Source organism: Salmo trutta, chromosome 15 (assembly GCF_901001165.1).
Source record: "Salmo trutta chromosome 15, fSalTru1.1, whole genome shotgun sequence".
Taxonomy (NCBI): Eukaryota; Metazoa; Chordata; class Actinopteri; order Salmoniformes; family Salmonidae; genus Salmo; species Salmo trutta.
Genome location: NC_042971.1, coordinates 37944098 through 37969493, shown reverse-complemented (window position 1 = coordinate 37969493; position 25396 = coordinate 37944098). Strand labels below are relative to the sequence as shown.

Sequence of the window (25396 nt, the reverse complement as noted above, 5' to 3'; positions counted from 1 at the left end):
GAAGAAGAGAGAGAGAGAAGAGAAGAGAGAGAGAGAGAGAGAAGAGAGGAGAGAGGAGAGAGAGAAGAGAGGAGAGAAAGGAGAGAGAGGAGAGAGAGAGAGAGAGAGAAGAGAGGAGAGAGAGAGAAGAGAGGGTGATATGAATAAAGATAAAGCAGATGAAAGTGAACAGGAAAAACAATTGGAAAGGGGGAGGAGACTGGAAGTAGTTAGAGATTAGAAAGATTGAAGGAGTTGAGGCATAGAGAGAAACCACAGTGCATGCGTTGACATGTGTGTGTGTGTGTGTGTGTGTGTGACCCACCATCTTGTGTAAGTAGGGGTGAGAAAGAAAAGTCACCCCTCACAGCACCCTGTCAGGCACAGTGAGTTATTTCACCTTTCCACAATGGGCCAATGGTGCCAAACAGCTGTACCAGTCACGCCATGCAACATCCACTCTCTCTCTCTCCCACTTTCTCTCTCTCACTTACACACACTTGTGCAACTTCGTTAACTTCTCTAATACAAAACTACTGGAAAAAAATATGCTTTTATCAACTTGATCAACTATGCACACACAGAAATTGAGCGCATTCAATTTGCAACAGACTCTTAAAATTGTGATAAATCTAATCTAATATGCATGTATTTAGCTTACATCCACCTCTCTTTTCCAAAAGCAAACCTTGGAACATAGAGACATTTTATATATTTAACAAGCAAATAAATAAATAATACATTCCATGAGAGCACTCTTTCAAACAGTAAAGGACAGTGAGGTTTCTCATCCGACCGTTTGTGGTTGATGTGCATTAGCTCCTCTTGCCTAGTGTTAGAAAAAAAACTCTTCACTCCACTCATCCCATCCCTCCATCCCTCCATCCCTCCATCCCTCCATCCCTCTATCCCTCTATCCCTCCATCCCTCCATCCCTCCATCACTCGTTCACCCATCCGCCCCTCCAGTCGCGCCTAGCGGATATGGGTATTGACATATAGTATCCGACCTTGAAAACAATCAATGACAACCCCACATGTCCCCATCCCACTTACACACACCACACCAGTTTCACACACCACGCCAAACTATCCCAGTTACAGTACACACACCATAGTGCACCGCACCAAACCATTTACTCACACTGCACCAAACCATTTACTCACACCGCACCAAACCATTTACTCACACCGCACCAAACCTGTTACTCACACCGCACCAAACCATTTACTCACACCGCACCAAACCTGTTACTCACACCGCACCACACCATTTACTCACACCACACCAAACCATTTACTCACACCACACCAAACCATTTACTCACACCGCACCAAACCATTTACTCACACCGCACCAAACCATTTACTCACACCGCACCAAACCTGTTACTCACACCGCACCACACCATTTACTCACACCACACCAAACCATTTACTCACACCACACCAAACCATTTACTCACACCGCACCAAACCTGTTACTCACACCGCACCAAACCATTTACTCACACCACACCATTTACTCACACCACACCAAACCATTTACTCACACTGCACCAAACCATTTACTCACACCACACCATTTACTCACACCACACCAAACCATTTACTCACACCACACCAAACCATTTACTCACACCACACCAAACCATTTACTCACACCGCACCAAACCTGTTACTCACACCACACCAAACCATTTACTCACGCCGCACCAAACCTGTTACTCACACCGCACCAAACCATTTACTCACACCGCACCAAACCATTTACTCACACCGCACCAAACCTGTTACTCACACCACACCAAACCATTTACTCACACCACACCAAACCATTTACTCACACCACACCAAACCATTTACTCACACCACACCAAACCATTTACTCACACCACACCAAACCATTTACTCACACCACACCAAACCATTTACTCACACCACACCAAACCATTTACTCACACCGCACCAAACCATTTACTCACACCGCACCAAACCATTTACTCACACCGCACCAAACCATTTACTCACACCGCACCAAACCATTTACTCACACCACACCAAACCATTTACTCACACCACACCATACCAAATCAGTTACTCTTACCACACAAAATTATCCCAGTTACAGTACACACATCACAACATACCACATAACATCACACCACTCTTCCAGTTATGCAAACCGGTTATACACCATACCAAACAATACCACACCTCTCCCCAGTTAGACTCACCACACCAAACTATCCCAGTTACAGTACACATACCACACCACACCAAACCATTTACACACCATACCACATCAAACCAGCTACACACCATACCACACCACACCACATCAAACCAGCTACACACCATACCACACCACACCACATCAAACCAGTTACACACCATACCATACCACACCACACCAAACCAGTTACACACCATACCACATCAAACCAGCTACACACCATACCACACCACACTCTCCCAGGTAGACACACCACACCACTATCCCAGCGGCATAAAGCTTTAAACAGTAAGGCCAGAGAAGGACCTACAGAAAGCAGACCACTTCTACACACGGTTAAGTTGAATATAAAGAATACATGTGAGAGTCTAGTAAAAGAGTAAAGCTCTTTGGATATCCACTTTTAGTGTTTTTCCTCATAAAATAGAGATGGGTTGGTGGGGGGGGGCTGTTTGTACCTACCTCTGAATGGGGGGAGATCCATGCTGCAATGGGATGGAGCGTCTTGGGGTTGGGGAGGGGGGGAGCAGTTCTCTCAGTTCTGTGGGGCCACAGCGCCTTCCTTCCCTTCCCTTCCTTCACCTTGAGTCCCCTCCGTAGGCTTTTCAGGAGCGTCCCTGTAGTGCAACCAATCCCACAACTCCTAGGGTCATTCCCTGCAAAGAAGAAGCAGCAACAACCCAGACCTAACGACAATCAACCAATTGCCCTGACGACAAGCAGCCAAGCAGCCTCTCCACGATGCCTTGTCAGGGGCAGGGAGGTTCCTGGTCCACAGTGTGCTGATCACTGGAGACCAGAGGGCAGAGTAGCATTAGAAATATCCCAGAGAACACAAGAAGAAGTAACAGCCAGGTCCTCTGCTTCAGAATGAAAACAAATATTGTTATATTAAAAAAATAAGGTTGTGAAAAAAAGTTTACAAATTAAAGTGAAAAAGTTCCAAAATTACAGGACACATGGATATTGTAGTAGTATGGCTCTGTAGTCTCTCTCTCTGCTATCCCTGGAAGCGTAACGACTGAGTGCTGGATCGTCCCTCTCTCCCTCGCTCTGGCTCTCTCTCGCTATCTCTCTCTCTAACACTCTTGGGTCAGTCCTTCCTGTCTGTACGTTTATCCTCTCATTCTCTGCAAGCCGAGAGTGTGTGTGTGAGGGAGAGCGTGAGAGACACAGACACAGAAAGAGGGGGAGAGATGGAGGGAGGGAGGATGGGAAACAGAGAGAAAGAGAGCAGGAGGGGGCTGGACATGAATGGTAGAGGGAGGCAGGGGAGGGTTCTGTTCAGGATGGGGGTTACATGTTTGCTGCAGATAGTTAATAGCTAAGTGGCATCATCAGGCTGAATCTCTCATTTGCTCTCCCTCAGGCACTGTTCCATATGAGTCTATGAGCAGAGCCTTGATAGAGGGAGAGAGAGGGAAGGAGAGGGGGAGAGAAAGACAGATAGAAAAAGAGAGAAGGGAAGAAAAGGGAGAATGAGCGCAAGAAAGAGAAAAAAGGAGGGAGAGAAAAGACAGAGGGAGTGAGGGAGAGAGGGAGAAAAAGGGAGACAGGGAGGGGAGGTGAAAGAGCATGTGATGGGCAAGGGATGAGCAAGGGAGAGGAAGACCAAGAGAGGGAAAAAGAGGAGAATAGAGGAGGGGAATGCAGGGGTTAAGTCATAAAAAGCCTCACGAGGCTGACAGTATCACAGTGTAGAGAGAGAGAAAGAGAGTGAGGGCGAGAAAGGGAGAGAGAGATGTTTAGAGTGTTGTGGGGGAGCCACATGAACTATCAAAAGCCCTTACAACACACACAGGTCAAACACCCCTGTACAAAGCTGCCACTCAACCTTTATACAAGACAAGTCACTGATTCTGTGCCACTCTGTGTCCTCTCACCTACGGACACAGCTCTGAGAGCCTCTTTCAAAACCTTTTCAGGTCACACATTATTTGGATAGTCCAGATAGTACATCTGTAGATGCTCTAAAAATGGTCATTCTATCAACAAACTATATGTTGATAAGCAACTATTTGCTAAGTTTATGGTTAAGGTTAGGTTTAGAATAAGGGTTAGGGTAAGGGTTAAGAATAGGGAAATGGTTAGAATTAAGTTTAGGGTTAGGATAAGGGTTTAACAGATAGTCGATAGAGCATCTACAGATGGACTATCCAAATAAAGTGTTACCCATTTTCAAGTCAAAAACATTAGCTCTATTTTTCAGTGTTTACTTATTTCGTTAACTTCCTTATTTCCGTTCTCATCCTGGAAAGCCTTGTCAGCAGCACTCTGGGTAATATTGAAAGCTGTCAACGTCAATATTGATGATGTATATTTTTGCAGTCAAATGTATATTTCGGACTCTTCCGTTCCACCAGCCCCGGTCTTACTCAGCAGGTTCTCTGCAAGATCTCTGTGGCTGACTATTTTCTGCCATATAGACATTATGCATATACTGTATACATCCCTACACAGTCATCTAAATGGTAAACGGACACTGTCCAGGAACAAACAGCACTGCTTCCTGCTGGGGGAAACACCTGAGAGGAGGGAGAGAAGGATTCAAGGGTCGTTTATTAGTTTATTGGTCTTTCAGCATTAATACAAGTTTTTTAATGACAAACAGTTGTCATTAAAAACACTGAATTACTTTTCTGTTACAATAAAAACCATAAATGTTAAATAAATACAACAAATGTAAAGTGCAAAAAATCTCTAAGCGAAAATTTTAAATCCGTTTTTGTTTAGAAGCCTGCTCAAATAAGGTATTGGTGTTCAGCCCACATGGGCTTACAAGACACTACAAAATAACATTTTACAAATTACACACACACAATAACCATGGCAAGTACAGCTACCATCTAGCCACACTTCATAAACAGTACATTTCACATTTTTCTCCAGGCATTATGAACAAACTGAGCAATCTCAAACACGTCCCATCTGAAACAGAATTCAAGCCTCTGCTCGTCCCGTAACCAGAATACTTCAGGGTTATCACCAACATTTTACAAAAAGAACATGTCTCAGATCGTCATACAGAGGGATTTAGTTTGGATTTAGTTTCCGATTTACCCCTGAGTAACTCTGGGTAGCCTGAGTACCTCTGGGTAGCCTGAGTACCTCTGGGTAGCCGGAGTACCTCTGGGTAGCCGGAGTACCTCTGGGTAGCCGGAGTACCTCTGGGTAGCCGGAGTACCTCTGGCCAAGGATGATCTTACAGGCCTGTTTCTGTGTGCGTTCCAGCCTTTTAGCCTGGTTGTTGGTCAGAGAACTGCACCAGACCGGGGCTGCATATTGAAGTACGGGACACCTTTGTAGATGGAAACCAGTTCTGGGTCTAGGACACCACATTTCTTCAGACGCCGCAGAACGAACAGATTCCTGTTGGCAGAGCTCAGCATGTGGTCCACTTGAGTGTCCCATTGTAAATTATTCTGGATGGTGACGACCAGGATTCTTACTGTTTCACAGACTTCAAGGGTGTTCTGGTCAATGGAGAGTGTCAGTAGGTTGGGTGGACGCTTACTGTGGGTGACATGCAGAACTTTTAATTTCTTTGGGTTTAGTTTCATTCTGTGGTCCTCTACCCAGATGTCAAGACCATTTAGGGTCTGTTGGAGGGTACATGGTAGTTGAGGTGTCCACGTCTGATCCAGATTCACGTCATCCACGTATTTCCTGTGTTTTTTTTGTTTCCTGGGAGGGCACTGTCGATCAGTGCTAGTAAGACTATAGGCCCAGAAAGTGGTAGAGAGGAGTCTAGGGTGATTACCTCTGTTCTGAACCAGGGCAGGACTGAAGGGGTGGAGGGTGTATAGAGGACTGAATGTAGGGATGTAAGGATGTAGTTTTGGGACAGGACAGGATCAATGTAAAACGGCCTGGTTAACGACCGACACACAGCTGACAAAGTCATTCATTTCTGCCGGCATTCTGCACACTGTGTGTTTGTATCCCACTGTCACAGTTCCACAGGCATACACTGTGAACACTCTGTTGCAGAACCCCTGAGCTGGAGGTCAGTTCAGCCCGCCTGGCGCTCAGGATCAGGTTACACAACACAATGCAGTCCAGCACTGACACACACACACACACACACACACACGCACAACCACAACACACTGTAGTCCAGCACTGTCACACACACACACACACACACACACACACACACACACACACACACACACACACACACACACACACACACACACACACTGCAATCCAGCAATGACACACACACAAATGCAGGCACACACATACAATCCAATGCAATCCAACACACAAAACACTCCAGCTGTGAGCGCTCCATAAACCCAGAGTGTAGCAGTAGGATTGCAGTATTTCGCAACTCTCACCGCTACTGTATAGACCTAACTAAATTTCGGTACAACCACTCTGGCTATGTTAAATTCAGTTATACTATAGAACCCACTCTGGCTGTGTTACATTCAGTTATACTATAGAACCCACTCTGCCTATACTACATTCAGTTATACTATAGAACCCACTCTAGCTGTCTTACATTCAGTTATACTATAGAACCCACTCTGCCTATACTACATTCAGTTATACTATAGAACCCACTCTGGCTGTGTTACATTCAGTTATACTATAGAACCCACTCTGGCTGTGTTACATTCAGTTATACTATAGAACCCACTCTGCCTATACTACATTCAGTTATACTATAGAACCCACTCTGGCTGTGTTTCATTCAGTTATACTATAGAACCCACTCTGGCTGTGTTTTATTCAGTTATACTATAGAACCCACTCTGGCTGTGTTACATTCAGTTATACTATAGAACCCACTCTGGCTGTGTTACATTCAGTTATACGATAGAACCCACTCTGGCTGTGTTTTATTCAGTTATACTATAGAACCCACTCTGGCTGTGTTACATTCAGTTATACTATAGAACCCACTCTGGCTGTGTTACATTCAGTTATACTATAGAACCCACTCTGGCTGTGTGACATTCAGTTATACTATAGAACCCACTCTGGCTGTGTTTTATTCAGTTATACTATAGAACCCACTCTGGCTGTGTTACATTCAGTTATACTATAGAACCCACTCTGGCTGTGTTACATTCAGTTATACTATAGAACCCACTCTGGCTGTGTTACATTCAGTTATACTATAGAACCCACTCTGGCTGTGTTACATTCAGTTATACTATAGAACCCACTCTGCCTATACTACATTCAGTTATACTATAGAACCCACTCTGGCTGTGTTTCATTCAGTTATACTATAGAACCCACTCTGGCTGTGTTTTATTCAGTTATACTATAGAACCCACTCTGGCTGTGTTACATTCAGTTATACTATAGAACCCACTCTGGCTGTGTTACATTCAGTTATACGATAGAACCCACTCTGGCTGTGTTTTATTCAGTTATACTATAGAACCCACTCTGGCTGTGTTACATTCAGTTATACTATAGAACCCACTCTGGCTGTGTTACATTCAGTTATACTATAGAACCCACTCTGGCTGTGTGACATTCAGTTATACTATAGAACCCACTCTGGCTGTGTTTTATTCAGTTATACTATAGAACCCACTCTGGCTGTGTTACATTCAGTTATACTATAGAACCCACTCTGGCTGTGTTACATTCAGTTATACTATAGAACCCACTCTGGCTGTGTTACATTCAGTTATACTATAGAACCCACTCTGGCTGTGTTACATTCAGTTATACTATAGAACCCACTCTGGCTGTGTTTCATTCAGTTATACTATAGAACCCACTCTGGCTATGTTAAATTCAGTTATACTATAGAACCCACTCTGGCTGTGTTACATTCAGTTACACTATAGAACCCACTCTGGCTGTGTTTCATTCAGTTATACTATAGAACCCACTCTGGCTGTGTTACATTCAGTTATACTATAGAACCCACTCTGGCTGTGTTACATTCAGTTATACTATAGAACCCACTCTGGCTGTGTTACATTCAGTTATACTATAGAACCCACTCTGCCTATACTACATTCAGTTATACTATAGAACCCACTCTGGCTGTGTTACATTCAGTTATACTATAGAACCCACTCTGCCTATACTACATTCAGTTATACTATAGAACCCACTCTAGCTGTGTTACATTCAGTTATACTATAGAACCCACTCTGGCTGTGTTTCATTCAGTTATACTATAGAACCCACTCTGGCTGTGTTACATTCAGTTATACTATAGAACCCACTCTGGCTGTGTTTCATTCAGTTATACTATAGAACCCACTCTGGCTGTGTTACATTCAGTTATACTATAGAACCCACTCTGCCTGTGTTACATTCAGTTATACTATAGAACCCACTCTGGCTGTGTTTCATTCAGTTATACTATAGAACCCACTCTGGCTGTGTTTCATTCAGTTATACTATAGAACCCACTCTGGCTGTGTTACATTCAGTTATACTATAGAACCCACTCTGGCTGTGTTACATTCAGTTATACTATTGAACCCACTCTGGCTATACTACATTCAGTTACTGTTGTGGAAATTCTACACAGGGACACGCAAAGTTAATATTAAATTAATCATTCTATATTAACAGCAAGCTTGAGAGGTCTCAGTCAAATTTAGATGCTTAAAGTACCGGTCTGAAGTGAGCTTTGCCAGGGCAGTCCCGTTAGTTCTCATTTATACTGCTTAGACAGACAAATTATATTTGAATGATTTAGCTTATTCATTATTCCTAATTAATTCATCATTAACATTGGTTCCTGCTTGTGACAGACCAATACCTCACGAGGCTTCCTCTCTCCAAGCTGAGACCTTGAAACTGAGATATCCCTTTCCATTCTCAAAACAATGTTCTGTGCGTACTGCCAAATCGCAGATACTGATAGCGAGGATTCCTCCCAGGCACGATCAGTCAGTCACTTGCATGAACAGTCAAATTAGTTATTAGAAAAGCACAAACATGACATTTTTCTTCACAATGCTGCAGAACCCACTCTGGCTATGTTACGTTCAGTTATACTATAGAACCCACTCTGGCTATGTTACGTTCAGTTATACTATAGAACCCACTCTGGCTATACTACATTCAGTTATACTATAGAACCCACTCTGGCTATACTACATTCAGTTATACTATAGAACCCACTCTGCCTATACTACATTCAGTTATACTATAGAACCCACTCTGGCTGTGTTTCATTCAGTTATACTATAGAACCCACTCTGGCTGTGTTTCATTCAGTTATACTATAGAACCCACTCTGGCTGTGTTTCATTCAGTTATACTATATAACCCACTCTGGCTGTGTTACATTCAGTTATACTATAGAACCCACTCTGGCTGTGTTTCATTCAGTTATACTATAGAACCCACTCTAGCTGTGTTTCATTCAGTTACACTATAGAACCCACTCTGGCTGTGTTTCATTCCAGACTTTTGCTCCCTCCCCTCTGTCCTCATTCCCTCCCCCTAATTACTTTTTCTTCAAGGGAAGTGAATGCAGGCATAGTGGAAAGGATAAACTTTCTAGAATGAAATGCAGCCACAGTCAAGCTCCCTTCATTCCCTCCTCATCCCCTCATTCTGTACAACAATGAGATTCATAAACACAGCCATCTGTATCTAATCTGATTTAATGCCGACCTTCCCTACTCCCACCTCTCCACGTGTCCCTCCAATCCCTGGCTATAGTCTCTGTTCAGCCCTGTGCCGATGAAGCAATACACCCTACCCCTCCCTAGCCCCATCCCCTCTCCCTCTCCCCATCATCACCCCCTTTAGCTCCCCCCACCCCTCTCCATCTTCATCCCTACTCCCCCTCCCTAGTCCTATGTCTGAGGCAATCGTTCCCCCCTCCTCTCTTCTACCCCCTCCTCCGCGCCTCCATAATTGTTCCTGATATTTCGCCAAAGTATCCGTGTTCCATTAACTGACCAGGGCTTGTTGATTGGCTCCGGCCGCCCCCTGAAATAGCAGGGCTGGCCACCAGCCAAACTCCCATTTCCTGTCGGTCTGAGAGGCTGCAGGCAGCCGCTGGGGCTCAGATGCATTTCCTGACTGACTAGGTATAAAACTTTTATTAATGGCCAGGAGTGCATCAGCAGCTAGGGCACGCGAGCCAAAAAGTGGACTGAGAAAGAGAGAAAGAAAAAAAGAAAGACAGATGGAAGAGTGAGAAGAGAGATGGAAAAGATGAGAGGTTAAAAGTGACTGTTTTAAAGAGATGGAGAGAGGGAGTGAACCTGAGAGAGAGAGAGAGAGAGAGAGATAGATAAAGACAGGGGGAGTTTAGAGAGATAAAGAGGAGACAGACAGTCCATAATTACATCAGATGGAGGAAAGATGAGCCTACCCAGCAAACCAAAATTGGTTCTGTGAAAGTTCCCACCACATTCGTTAGGTCACAGAAAATGTTCGCATAACACAAAAACTGTCCAGTCATGCTGATGATTCTAGAATGTTTGTATAAAACATGTTGCAAGCAAGTTTCTAGAACACATGTAATATGTTCTTTAAAGGTTCCCAGAGTGTTTGATTAAGTTGTGGGAACAGTCTGGTGGGAACATTGTGTGGAAATCACAAAATGTATTTTTCCAAAACACAAAACTGTCCATTCTACAATGTGTCTTTTAGGTGCAAAAATCATTAACCAGAACACATTTTGTCTGTTCTTTAAAAGGTTCCCAGTATGTTTCTTCAGGTTGTGGGAACATTGGGGGGAGATGATTTGAGATAGGTTCAAAAAACACTAAAACAGTCCAGTTGTGCTGGCATTCGCATAATGTTTGTATCTGGGTGCACAGAACATTCCTCTGATGTTGCAAGACTGTTGACAGAACAGTCTTTCTGAGTTCTTTAAAGGTTCCTAGAACATTTAATTATATTGTGGGAACAGTGTGGATACATTGCAAGAGATAGGTTCCCAAAACACAAAATATGCTCAGTTGTGATGACATTCATGCAATGTTTAAGGAAGGTTGCACAGGACATTCCTATAATGTTGTAAGAATTTTGACAGAACACCTGGTCTGTTCTTTAAAGGTTCCCAGAACATTTAATTAAGCTATGGGGATTCTTTGGGATGTTGCAAGAATATTCTTGTCACGCCCTGACCTAAGAGAGCTGTTTTTTCTCTGTTTAGTTAGGTCAGGGTGTGATAGGGGGTGGGCATTCTATGTTTTGGCCGGGTATGGTTTCCAATCAGAGGCAGCTGTCTATCGTTGTCTCTGATTGGAAGCCAAACTTAGGCAGCCTTTTCCCACTTGGTTTTCGTGGGTAGTTGTTTTCTGTTTCGTTTGTGTAACCTGACAGAACTGTTGGCTGTCGTTTTGTTTATTTGTCTAAGTGTACGATTTCATTAAAATACAATATGAGCACTCAACACGCTGCGCCTTGGTCCCCTCTATACAACGCCTGTTATAGAACTACCCACCACGATTGGATCAAGCGGCGTGCCCGGGAAGAGATGGATACCTGGTCGATGGAGGAGTGGATTGAAAGGAGAAACTGGACTTGGGGCCAGGTTATGGACAGGTATCGTAGCCTACCGGGGAAGAACGAGAGGCATCCCCCCCAAATAATAATGTCTGTTCCTCGCACTCTCCCTCCAGTGCGCCTCCATAGCCCAGTACGTCTGGTGCCTGCTCCTCGCACTCTCCGTCCAGTGCGCCTCCATAGCCCAGTACGTCCGGTGCCTGCTCCTCGCACTCTCCCTCCAGTGTGCCTCCACGGTCCAGTATACCCCGTGCCAGTTCTGCGCACCCGGTCCTCATTGCGTCTCTCCAGTCCGGTGGGACCTGTTCCAGCTCCACGAGAAAAGCCTCCAGTGATAATCTATGATCCGAAGCCTGTAGAGATGATCCATGGCACGAAGCCTCCAGTGATGATCCATGGCCCGGAGCCTGTAGGGATGTTCCATGGCATGAAGCCTCCAGAGGTAATTCATGGCCCGGAGCCTGTAGGGATAATCCATGGCAAGAAGCCTGTAGGGATTATCCATTGTCCGGAGCCTGTAGGGATTATCCATGGCCCGGAGCCTGTAGAGATGATCCATGGCACGAAGCCTCCAGTGATGATCCATTGCGCGGAACCTGTATTGATGATCCATGGCATGGAGCCTGCAGCAACGGTCCCTAGTCCGGAACCTACAACGACGCTCTCCAGTCCGGAGCTACCGGCGACGCTCCCCAGTACGGAGCCTCCGGTGACGCTCCCCAGTCCAGAGCCTCCGGCGACGCTCCCCAGTCCGGAGCCTACGGCAACGCTCCGCAGCCCAGAGTCTTCAGCAGCGGTCCGCAGCCCAGAGACTTCAGCGGCGGTCTGCAGCCCAGAGTCTTCAGCCCAGAGTCTTCAGCGGCGGTCTGCAGCCCAGAGTTTTCAGCGGCGGTTGGCATTTCAAAGCCTCCGGTGATGATCCATGGTCTGGTTTCTCCGGACACACAGAAGCGGGGGGATCAGCGGGCGGTGGGGGTGCTATGCCCTGAACCAAAGCCGCCGCCAAGTACAGATGCACACCCGGACCCTCCCCTATAGATTCAGGTTTGCGGCCGGGAGTCCGCACCTTTGGGGGGGGGGGGGGGGTTACTGTCACGCCCTGACCTAAGAGAGCTGTTTTTTCTCTGTTTAGTTAGGTCAGGGTGTGATAGGGGGTGGGCATTCTATGTTTGTGTTTCTATGTTTTGGCCGGGTATGGTTTCCAATCAGAAGCAGCTGTCTATCGTTGTCTCTGATTGGAAGCCATACTTAGGCAGCCTTTTCCCACTTGGTTGTCTCTATACGACACCCGTTACAATTCTTGCAATATTCACATAGGTTGCACATAACATTCCCACAATGTTCCACAATTTCCAAATAAGTCTGTTTTCATGAAGTTCATAGCATATTTGTTTTAGGTTTAACAAAATATTAAATTGATGTTCACGCAATATACATTTTACCTTGTATTGGAGGTCCTCAGAACATTTCAAGAACAGTTAGACAACTGTATATCTAAGTTTGACCTAATACCACCACAACATTCTCAGCATGCAAAAATGTAGCTCCTTAAAGCATAAGATAACTGATTGAAATACACCTCCATTATGTTTCTTTCCAGAATTAATGTCAATTCTCATTTGAAGGTGGAGAGACACATGGCATTTTCATTTAATTCATAGGACATTTGAACAGCATTTAATCAATCAATCACAACCATATTTTTTACACTTCATACTATATGTTGACTATCTACACCTGCGGGGTTTGAACCTAGGATTTTTGGTTCCCAAACCAGGTCTTTAATCCTCTGCACCACCAGGGAAGCTCTCTCAGATCTTCTTTTTTCAGTATATAGCCATGGCAGTATGGACAATCAAGAATTACATGCTTTCTTTTTAGTCTTCTTAGACATACAATTGAGGTCGGAAGTTTACATACACTTAAGTTGGAGTCATTAAAACTCGTTTTTCAACCACTCCACAAATTTCTTGTTAACAAACTATAGTTTTGGAAAATCGGTTAGGACATTTACTTTGTGCATGACAAGTAATTTTTCCAACAATTGTTTACAGACAGATTATTTCACTTAAAATTAAATGTATCACAGTTCCAGTGGGTCAGAAGTTTACATACACTAAGTTGACTGTGCCTTTAAACAGCTTGGGAAAATCCAGAAAATGATGTCATGGCTTTAGAAGCTTATGATAGGCTAATTGACATCATTTGAGTCAATTGGAGGTATACCTGTGGATGTATTTCAAGTCCTACCTTCAAACTCAGTGCCTCTTTGCTTGACATCATGGGAAAATCAAAAGAAATTAGCCAAGACCTCAGAAAAAAATTGTAGACCTCCACAAGTCTGGTTCATCCTTGGCAGCAATTTCCAAAATGCCTGAAGTTACCACGTTCATCTGTACAAACAATAGTACGCAAGTATAAACACCATGGGACCACGCAGCCGTCATACCGCTCAGGAAAAAGTCGTGTTCTGTCTCCTAGAGATGAACGTACTTTGGTGCGAAAAGTGCAAATCAATCCCAGAACAACAGCAAAGGACCTTGTGAAGATGCTGGAGGAAAGAGGTACAAAAGTATCTATATCCACAGTAAAACAAGTCCTATATCGAAATAACCTGAAAGGCCGCTCAGCAAGGAAGACGCCACTGCTCCAAAACCGCCATAAAAAAAGCCAGACTACGGTTTGCAACTGCACATGGGGACAAAGATCGTACTTTTTGGAGAAATGTCTTCTGGTCTGATGAAACAAAAATAGAGCTGTTTGGCCATAATGACCATCGTTATGTTTGGAGGAAAAAGAGAGAGGCTTGCAAGCCGAAGAACACCATCCCAACAGTGAAGCACGGGTGTGCTTTGCTGCAGGAGGGACTAGTGCACTTCACAAAATAAATGGCATCATGAGGATGGAAAATTTGGTGGATATATTGAAGCAACATCTCAAGACATCAGTCAGGAAGTTAAAGCTTGGTCGCAAATGGGTCTTCCAAGTGGACAATGACCCCAAGCATACTTCCAAAGTTGTGGCAAAATGGCTTAAAGACAACAAAGTCAAGGTATTGGAGTGGCCATCACAAAGCCCTGACCTCAATCCCATAGAACATTTGTGGGCAGAACTGAAAAAGCGTGTGCGAGCAAGGAGGCCTACAACTGACTCAGTTACACCAGCTCTGTCAGAAGGAATAGGCCAAAATTCACCCAACTTATTGTGGGAAGCTTGTGGAAGGCTACCCGAAACGTTTGACCCAAGTTAAACAATTTAAAGGCAATGCAACCGAATACTAATTGAGTGTATGTAAACTTCTGACCCACTGGGAATGTAAAAGCTGAAATAAATCATTCTCTCTACTATTATTCCGACATTTCACATTCTTAAAATAAAGTGGTGATCCTAACTGCCCTAAGACAGGAATTTGTACCAGGATTAAATGTCAGCAATTGTGAAAAACTGAGTTGAAATGTATTTGGCTAAGGTGTATGTAAACTTCCGACTTCAACTGTAATTAACCCAGGAAAATTCGGGGACAAGACAAAATGTTTTCTGGGAACGTTCTTGCAACATCACGGGAATGTTTTACACAAACATTGCATAATCATCAGCACGTCTGGACAGTTTTTGTGTTATGAGAACATTTTCTGTAACCTAACGAATGCTCTGGGAATTTTCACAGAACCAATTTTGGTTTGGGGGAAAATATTACTGGTACATTAGATTTCCAGGTAATGTAATAACACAATAAGAACTTTTAGAGAATGTTCTGTGGTGGTTGTTACAGATATTGTGCTCATTCCAAGGATATTTCATATATTTCAACAACAACAAAAAATCATATCATTATTTGAATGTTTTTGGGATGTTATCATCCTAATGCTAGACAACCCTAACTAGAACTTAATGGGAATCTTATCTAAGGTTCTGGGAAAGTTCCCGGTTTGCTGGGCAGTCATCTCTTCCATAGGAGAACAGAGAGAGTGGAGGGCGAGGTCTCTTCCGGAAAGAGGGAAACAGAGAGAGTGGAGGGACGAGGGCTCTTCATGACAGAGGGAAACCGAGAGAGTGGCAGGGCGAGGGCTCTTCCTGACAGAGGGAAACAAAGAGCGGAGGGGTGAGGGCTCTGCTTGACAGAGGCAAACAGAGAAAGTGGACGGGCGAGGGCTCTTCCTAACACAGGGAAACAGAATGAGAAAAAGAGACTGGGAAATAGACATGAGAAAGAGTGACATGACATGACAGCTGTCAAACAAAGACATTCTCCCAGGTCAAAAGGTAAAATAGAAAAACCTGACGGTGATGGGCACAGAATGGTAGGGGCTAGGGGAGGCTGGGGTGTGTGATATGGTAGGGGCGGGGTACAGACTAGAGAGACAAAGAGTTGAGTTAGAGGAGCTTGAGGGGTGATGAGGGTGTGCGTGGCTTGGCATTTGAAGCATATACAGTGCATTCGGAAAGTATTCAGACCCCTTCACTTTTTCCACATTTTGTTACGTTACAAACCTTATTCTAAAATGGATTAAATCGTTTTTTTCCCCTCATCAATCTACACACAATAACCAATAATGACAAAGCAAAAACAGGTTTTTAGACATTTTTGCTAAATTATATATAAAAAAATTGAAATGTCACATTTACATAAGTAATCAGACCTTTGTTGACGCACCTTTGGCAGCGATTACAGCCTCGATTCTTCTTGGGTATGACGCTACACGCTTGCCTGTTTTTGGGGAGTTTCTCACATTTTTCTCTGTAGATCCTCTCAAGCTCTGTCAGGTTGGATGGGGAGCGTCGCTGCATAGCTATATCCAGGTCTCTCCAGAGATGTTCGATTGGGCTCAGGTCTGGGCTCTGGCTGGGCCATTCAAGAACATTCAGAGACTTGTCCAGAAGCCACTCCTGCGTTGTCTTCGCTGTGTGCTTAGGGTTGTTGTCCTGTTGGAAGGTGAACCTGCACCCCCAATCTGAGGTCCTGAGCGCTCTGGAGCAGGTTTTCATCAAGGATCTCTCTCTACTTTGCTCTGTTCATCTTTCCCTTGATCCTGACTAGTCTCCCAGTCCCTGCCTCTGAAAAACATCCCCACTGCATGATGCTGCCACCACCATGCTTCACTGCAGGGATGGTGCCATTTTTCCTCCAGATGTGAAGCTTGGCATTCAGGCCAAAGAGTTCAATCTTGGTTTCATCAGACCAGAGAATCTTATTTCTCATGGTCTGAGAGTCCTTTAGGTGCCTTTTGGCAAACTCCAAGTGGGCTGTCATGTGCCTTTTACTGAGGAATGGCTTCCGTCTGGCCACTCTACCATAAAGGCCTGATTGGTGGAGTGCTGCAGGGAGGGGCAGGCGCCAATGACCCACTGCAGGGGTCCTGGTTAGATGGGATACAGGGGTAACAGGGAAAGAGGGTTCAACAGAGGCCAGAGAGAGAGCTGCCACTCACACATTTCCTAGTCCTTTTCAAGTTTTAATGTCACATGCACAAGTACAGTGAAATGCCTTTCTTGCAAACTCTAAACCCAACAATGCAATAATCAATAACAATGTAATACTAGAAGAAAAAAAACATGAGAAATAAGAGGAAATATGAAGAATACAATAAAAATACAATACGAATACACTAAGTAAGCATACTATATACAGAGTCAGTTCCAATACCATATTTACAATATGCAGGGATACTAGAGTGATGAAGGTAGATATGTATAGGGGTAAGGTGACTAGGCAACAGGATATAAGATAAACAGAGTAGCAGCAGCTTGTGTGTGTGTGTGTGTGTGTGTGTGTGTGTGTGTGTGTGTGTGTGTGTGTGTGTGTGTGTGTGTGTGTGTGTGTAGAGTCAGTATAAATGTATGTGCATATTATGTGTGAGTGAGCAGATGATGGAGTAAGTGTGTGTGTGTGTGTGTGTGTGTGTGTGTGTGTGTGTGTGTGTGTGTGTGTGTGTGTCAGTATAAATGTATGTGCATATTATGTGTGAGTGAGCAGATGATGGAGTGAGTGTGTGTGTGTGTGAGTCGGTAGGGCCCTGTAAGTGTGTAGGGCCTTGTGAGTGTGCATAGTCAGATTAGAAAGAGAGAGAGAGTATGGTTTGTGTTAGGATAGAAGGAGAGAGCGAGTACGGTTTTGGTTATGGATGGAAAGAGACAGTGAAAAACAATGAAAACTAAAACTTATATAGACACAACAGAATTGAGGAAGTTAAGGAACACCGGCAGACAGATATGGTAAAACCCCTGTGAATTTGTACACACAGAAACAGTTGTGTGGTAGTACTGTACAAACACACACCTACACAATCACTCACTTACACACACTCTACATGTGCGTGCATGCTCTATTTTTCATTCTATCAAACACAGAGAGAGTGAGAGAGAAAGAGAGAGAGAGTGTGTAAACCCAATATCCTCTGTGGCCCCCAGGGGCTTTGAGTACACAGGCAGTGCAGGAAGAGAGAGACTGCATTATCCACATCAAAGCCCTGAATTATCAGCCATAATCAATGCTTCCCCATTATCCCCAGCCCCCACATCTCCCTCTCTCTCCTCACCCATCCGACGCTCAACCTCACACACACTAGCCCATGCATCTCTAACTCTCAGAGCTACATCAGGCCATGCAGTGGGAAGTGAGAGAGAGAGGATAGAGATGTGGAGAACGAGAGAGAGAGGGATTGGAAGAGGGGAAACTAAGTGCGTAAGACCCTGGACATGATAAAGAAGATTGCAGAGGAGCAGTACAATGAGAAGTTCTGGAAGGAGTTTGGCACCAACATTAATCAAAATCAAATCACTATCGTGATCATATAGACACAATAGTGTGCGTACGTGTAACTCTGCGTGGGTGCTTGCTTGTGTGTGTCATAACTTATTAGGATGTGATATATGTACAGGTACCAAGAGGCTAGTCTGACAACGCTGTTCTGCCGTTCGCTACATACTTTAGTCTGAGACTGCCATCATTGAAGTCGTTTGTGGTGATGAGGGGTACGAGGGGTGTCGTACAAAACAAAGTCGTAAAGCAATTGGATTGTCTCTAAACAATCAGAGTATCAAAACCAATGATGATTTTTTTTTACCCACGTGTGTTCTGGCTCTGGTCCAACCCATCGGTTTCTGGACCAATCAGATGGCCCGAATGTGTTCGCATTCAGTGAAGGGTCTGCGATGTACTCAGATCCAGACTTGGGCGTGGTGTACCGTTTGGCCGGAGCAAGGAGTCTGGTTAGCCAGGCAATCAGGAGGCCAGGTAGGTAGGCCAGTCAGATAGCAGAGGCCCAGATAATCCCTAACTTTATGAATGAGACAGTATTTTCCTTTAGGAGCCGTAGCTTCCCTGCTGACCTCATTCTCCTGAAGAGAGCAGTTGAGGACCTAGCAGGGACCAGCACCACGCCTCATCACTAATTCATGAAGCATGCATAAAACAGGCTACGGAAATGGTTCAGTCAAGAAATGTGTCAGAAAAGTTTCTCACACACTAACAACACAACTAATAATTTTACTTATTTGACTGTTAATACTACTAATAGCACTGCAATATCTAACCACTAAAACACTAGTTCCTAGTGTCCTACTACCATTACCAAGCATATATAGATCACAGGGCATGTGTGCATCGTCAGACAGAGAGTCCAGTGAATGGGACAGTGAAATGGTTGACAGTCTGCCTGAGCCAAGCCCTACAGAGATATCATGACCTCATTCACTGAGAGCAGAGCAGAGGGGGGCTGCTCCATACCACTCCGTCACTCTGAGGCACAAGTGTAGGCCACTGGCCCCCTCTGCTGCCATGAGAAGGTAACTGCACACTGACAGTGGCACCCTACTGGATAATATAGCAGTTGCCCCTAGGCCTTATTATTGGCGTTTCATAGGTAAAAAGAAAATAAAACACATAAAAAAATTAAAGACAAGTGACGTTAAATTCTACATTTTATTCACAGTTCCAAAAAGCAGAGGTTAAGGCCTAAATAGAAAAGAACAGGCTGACTTTAAATGTGAGAGCACATTAAAGAGAACTTCAGCAGATAACAATTGAAGGAAAAACATAGTACTCCATACAGTGTTTATTGTGCTTCTAAAATGACCAGGTCATCCACTATGGTATATTACCCATAGAACCATGCACCAGTCCATGTCCAACCCAGTCATTCATATTCTCATACACCCACTCCAACCCCCAACCCCAAGCACAGCATTCCATTCAAATAACCCCTCATTCAAAACAAACCCATGCACCTCTTAAGGTTTAAATATGAAACAAAATGCATCTAAAACATATCACAGTTATGTACCATTACCTTGCCACAAAAGAATAGCAAAAGACCAGACCAGAGGTGGCCATTTTTATTAAATGTCTGCCAAAGCGAGTTTCACCATAGTCTTTTTAAATTAGCACACAATTAAAGCATATTTAGCTAACTTATTTACATGCAAAGTAACCATAACGCCTTTAGAGGAGTTGTCCCCAAGATTAGCAGGGTAGTGCTGGCTCCATGGAGGACAGCGGACTAGATAGCTGCACACTAATAAGCACCAACCCTCTTCCCTGTCCACTCCCCAGCCCTCGTGGCTGTAGCATAAGCTTCTACTATAACATATTTGGTCGTTGAGTATTTGGTGTCCCTATCACAACCAAAGTGAAGCCTCTCGTCTAAGCAACCCCATTTGTTCCAAACCACTCATCCCAAATATAGGGGTGTTGAACCTACCACCACCACCACCACCACCACCACCCTGGGAGCCCTGAGGAAGAGGGAGACGGCAGCTGCGGGGGGAGAAGGGGAGGGACGGACGGAGTGTGGGAGGGAGGGTGTGGGAACGTCAGGGTCTTCTTGTCGTTCATTCCTGTGCGGAGCAGAGAGAAGAAGTCTCTTTAAGGGGTTGTAATGATTTCCTGTTTCAAAATAAACAACATGGATACAGTCGTTATGGCGTGAAGGACTAATCCATCAGATGTACTTAATTACATGTCTGTTCCTCGCTTTTTCTCACTCAGTATAAATCTGCCACACAACTCTTTCATTAAGACAAAAAGACAAAAAGACAAAAAGCTTGCTCTTATCTAACCCTCTGATTGATGTTGTTGTTTTGACTAGTGTGCTAATGACAGCTTTGATTCAGACATCATGAAGCTCTAAGACTAACAGTGGATCTCCAATCCCTGGAAAAGTCGGTAATGTCACCCAACAGTGCATTCGGAAAGTATTCAGACCCCTTTACTATTCCCACATTTTATTACGTTACAGCCTTATACTAAAAAGGATTAGATTTTTTCAAAAGTCCTCATCAATCTACACACAGTACCCCATTGTCTGAATACTTATTTACAAAAGTCAGATTCTTAAATGGAAGAAGTTTGGAACCACCAAGACTCTTCCTAGAGCTGGCCGGCCGCCCAAACTGAGCAATAGGGGGAGAAGGGCCTTGGTGACCAAGAACCCGATGGTCACTCTGACAGAGCTCCAGAGTTCCTCTGTGGAGATGGGAGAACCTTCCAGAAGGACAACCATCTCTGCAGCACTCCACCAATCAGGCCTTTATGATAGAGTGGCCAAACTGAAGCCACTCCTCAGTAGTGGCTGAAAGTGGCTTCGGGACAAATCTCTGAATGTCCTTGAGCGTCCCAGCCAGATCCCGGACTTGAACCCGATCGAACATCTCTGGAGAGACCTGAAAATAGCTGTGCAGTGACACTCCTCATCCAACATGACAGAGCTTGAGTTGATCTGCAGAGAATGGGAAAACCTCCCCAAATACAGGTGTGCCAAACTTCTAGCGTCATACACAAGAAGACTCGAGGCTATAATCGCTTCCAAAGGTGCTTCAACAAAGTACTGAGTAAAGGGTCTGAATACTTATGTAAATGTCATATTTCCTTTTTTTTATACATTTGCACGCCAAAAACATAAACCTGTTTTTGCTTTGTCATTATGGGGTATTGTTTGTAGATTGATGAGGGAAAAAACAATTTTATACATTTTAGAATAAGGCTGTAACGTAACAACATTTGGAAATATTCAAGGGGTCTGAATACTTTCTGAATGCACTGTATATCCACTCCAACTCAATCACTACCTCTTGCATGCTTCTCACAAACACGGTCACCTGTCCAATTAAACATACCCTGATGTGGAATTTAGTAGAGTTGGGAGAACATCCATTTATTTTTACTACTAACAGACAGAGGCAGAATTGAACATGGTCTCTCCATGCCATCAGTGCCTAGCTCTCCAGGACCACAGAGAGAACTGCCTCCATCCATCCATCCATCCATCCATCCGCCTCTCATCATCCCTCCTCACACAGCGACCCCTGGCCCAGCTTCTGACAGGGCCAGATAGTAAAAGCCCAGTAAGGAACCCAGGCTCTCTCCCTCCTGGTTCCCCATGACAGTACACACAGGGTTAACACTATTTGGCCATGTCAGAATAGACATCACTAATCATATTTCACTTTTAACAACTTACCCTAACCTTAATTATTTCCCTAATTTTACCCCTCACTTCAAACTCTAAACTGAGAACAATAACTGATGTTCTTACTCGTCAGTTCTTACAGTATAGCTATACTATAGTTTGTCCATTCTAGCATGGCCGTCTAGCTTACACTTCTTACCTGCTCTACTCTACCTGTTTGATAATCTCCCCCGTCCGGCTCTCGATGACGATGGTCTTGGCGTCCTTGACGGGCAATGTAGATTGGAAGTCCTCACTCAGCAGGCCCAAGAGGGGGTACCTGTTACTGTACCTACACATCAGTTATACACAGTAAGGACCGCATACTGGTTGGTTATGTACTTACTGTATACCAGTACAAAATCCTGTTTTAGGAAATACCACACTAGGCATTAACCCATTTTAGGGGAGCTTCTTCCAAATACTCCCCATAAAATAGGCTCATGGTGTTGTGGGGGGGCTGACCTTTTGGTGACAGTGGTTGTGGTGACATTCTTGGCGCTGTCGCTCTTCTTCTGCTGCAGTTTCCAGATCTCCTGATGGTTAAAGGTCAGAAATGGGAGGTCAGAGATGAATAAGAAGGGAGGAGGAAGAAGGCCTGTGCTGTAAAACAGGTGTTAATGATGTAGCTAAAGGTGTACAAGCGTGTCAGATAAACACATTCCTAAGGTGAAATTAAAAGAACCTTCAGAGCCACGTTAACACAAGGACTGTGAGAGAATGTAGTCAGACTGGCCAGACCAAAACCCATAACTTGATTATGGGAACAAATGAGATGAAAGACCCTAAAAGCAGGTTTTTTCCCCTAATCCAAACCTGTTGGGTTAGTTTGGTTCTCTTAAGGGGGTTTAAGTCAGGCAATACATACAAATCTGATCCTAGATCTGTGCCTAAAGGCTGAACAGTGACCAGTAACTATGACCCCTGACCTCTTCCTGACGTTTGATGACGACCTCCCGCTGCTCCAGTGTTGTCAGCAGCTGTGTGATGCGGAGCTGCAGGCTCTTGTCACCTGATCTCTCCGTGGTATACTCCGTGGTGATCCGTGTCAGCTGGGTCTGGACAGACACACAGACAGTCAGAGACACACATAGTCAGTATAACACTATATACCCATAGTCAGTATAACACTATATACCCATAGTCAGTATAACACTATATACCCATAGTCAGTATAACACTACATACCCATAGTCAGTTACACTACCATAGTCAGTATAACACTACATACCCATAGTCAGTATAACACTACATACCCATAGTCAGTATAACACTACATACCCATAGTCAGTATAACACTACATACCCATAGTCAGTATAACACTACATACCCATAGTCAGTATAACACTACATACCCATAGTCAGTATAACACTACATTTCCCATAGTCAGTATAACAACTACATACCCATAGTCAGCATAACACTACATACCCATAGTCAGTATAAACACTACATACCCATAGTCAGTATAACACTACATACCCATAGTCAGTATAACACTATACCCATAGTCAGTATACCCTAACCCATAGTCAGTATAACACTATATACCCATAGTCAGTATAACACTATATACCCATAGTCAGTATAACACTACATACCCATAGTCAGTATAACACTACATACCCATAGTCAGTATAACACTATATACCCATAGTCAGTATAACACTACATACCCATAGTCAGTATAACACTACATACCCATAGTCAGTATAACACTACATACCCATAGTCAGTATAACACTACATTTCCATAGTCAGTATAACACTATATACCCATAGTCAGTATAACACTACATACCCATAGTCAGTATAACACTACATACCCATAGTCAGTATAACACTACATACCCATAGTCAGTATAACACTACATACCCATATTCAGTATAACACTACATACCCATAGTCAGTATAACACTACATACCCATAGTCAGTATAACACTACATACCCATAGTCAGTATAACACTATATACCCATAGTCAGTATAACACTATATACCCATAGTCAGTATAACACTATATACCCATAGTCAGTATAACACTATATACCCATAGTCAGTATAACACTACATACCCATAGTCAGTATAACACTATATACCCATAGTCAGTATAACACTACATACCCATAGTCAGTATAACACTATATACCCATAGTCAGTATAACACTACATACCCATAGTCAGTATAACACTATATACCCATAGTCAGTATAACACTACATACCCATAGTCAGTATAACACTATATACCCATAGTCAGTATAACACTACATACCCATAGTCAGTATAAAACTATATACCCATATTTCTGCTCACAAATACAGTCAGTACTGCTACACTACTTCCAACTGTGCAGGAAAGCCCATCCCTGTATCCATACATTTCTGTAGGCTTCTTACCCTGAGGCTCTGCAGTTCCTTGTCCTTCTCCTGGCGCAGGGCAGCTAGCTGCTCCGAGTACTGACGTGACAGCTCCTCTGTCTTAAACTGAATGGTGCTACTGCTGCTCTGACCGGCCAGCTGGATGAAAACAGATACAGAGAGACAAGTGAGTTAAGGAAGTTGGTTCTATGAGAATAATTCTACAGTCAGATACTATAGTTAAGTAATCATGTGCAGGAAGAATTGGTAAGAGTTTATTCTAGCTCTGAAGTGAGATAGGTTAGAGTCAGCGATGGAGAGTAAAGTTAGAGTACCTTCTGTTTGAGCATCTCGTTCTCCTTCTCCAGGGCTCGGTAGCTGCCCTCCAGTTCTCTGATGCGGAAGTCCCTGTCTGAGTCTGTACTGTGGCTGCTCAGGAGCTGAGTCTCCAGGGTCCGCTGGCTGGAGCTGCTCTCCTTCAGAGATATCTATATGGATGGATGGATGGACAGAGTTGCTCACACATACTGTATACACCCATTGCACTAACATACAGTGCAGAGGAGGTGTACACACAGGCAAACACACACAAGCAACACACAGTGGAAGACACACAATAACAAACTCCCCCAACACACACACCTACCTGTAGCTGTCTGTTGTTTTCTCGTACGGCCTCTAGGAGGCGGTCATACTGCTCAGCCTGGTCAGCCTTGAAGCTTAAGTCTCTCTCCAGGGTCTCCTTCTCACTCTCCAGACGCTGGGAGAACAGAGACCAAAGTATTTTTTGTTGTCGTGAAGACAGTGACATTAGTACTTTCAAAACATTATACTTTCAGGAAAATGGTTTTATACATTTGTACATTTTAATGTTTAGCTCACAGAATTGAATTTAAAAGTATGCATTAA

At 43.9% G+C, this 25396-nt stretch overlaps 2 protein-coding genes across 4 annotated transcripts in view; both read right to left on the bottom strand.

Annotated features, from left to right (window-relative positions):
- LOC115148952 (protein sprouty homolog 3) overlaps positions 1 to 3530 on the bottom strand; it is an 11812-nt gene extending 8282 nt beyond the window's left edge. For both annotated transcript variants that reach the window (XM_029691306.1, XM_029691305.1), the window contains exon 1: positions 2677 to 3530. The gene's annotated coding sequence lies outside the window, so the exon portion shown is untranslated. The remainder of the gene's footprint in view (positions 1 to 2676) is intronic.
- Positions 3531 to 19581: 16051 nt separating this feature from the next.
- LOC115148951 (protein POF1B) overlaps positions 19582 to 25396 on the bottom strand; it is a 33783-nt gene continuing 27968 nt past the window's right edge. Inside the window, exons 7-13 of one of the 2 annotated variants that reach the window (XM_029691302.1) lie at positions 25134 to 25247; positions 24823 to 24975; positions 24527 to 24646; positions 23054 to 23182; positions 22590 to 22660; positions 22285 to 22416; positions 19582 to 20514 (exon numbers count right to left, since the gene is read on the bottom strand). In XM_029691302.1, coding sequence (XP_029547162.1) covers positions 22290 to 22416; positions 22590 to 22660; positions 23054 to 23182; positions 24527 to 24646; positions 24823 to 24975; positions 25134 to 25247 — 714 coding nt within the window. In that variant the 3' untranslated portion in view covers positions 19582 to 20514; positions 22285 to 22289. The remainder of the gene's footprint in view (positions 20515 to 22284; positions 22417 to 22589; positions 22661 to 23053; positions 23183 to 24526; positions 24647 to 24822; positions 24976 to 25133; positions 25248 to 25396) is intronic. The other variant, XM_029691303.1, reaches the window with a different exon arrangement.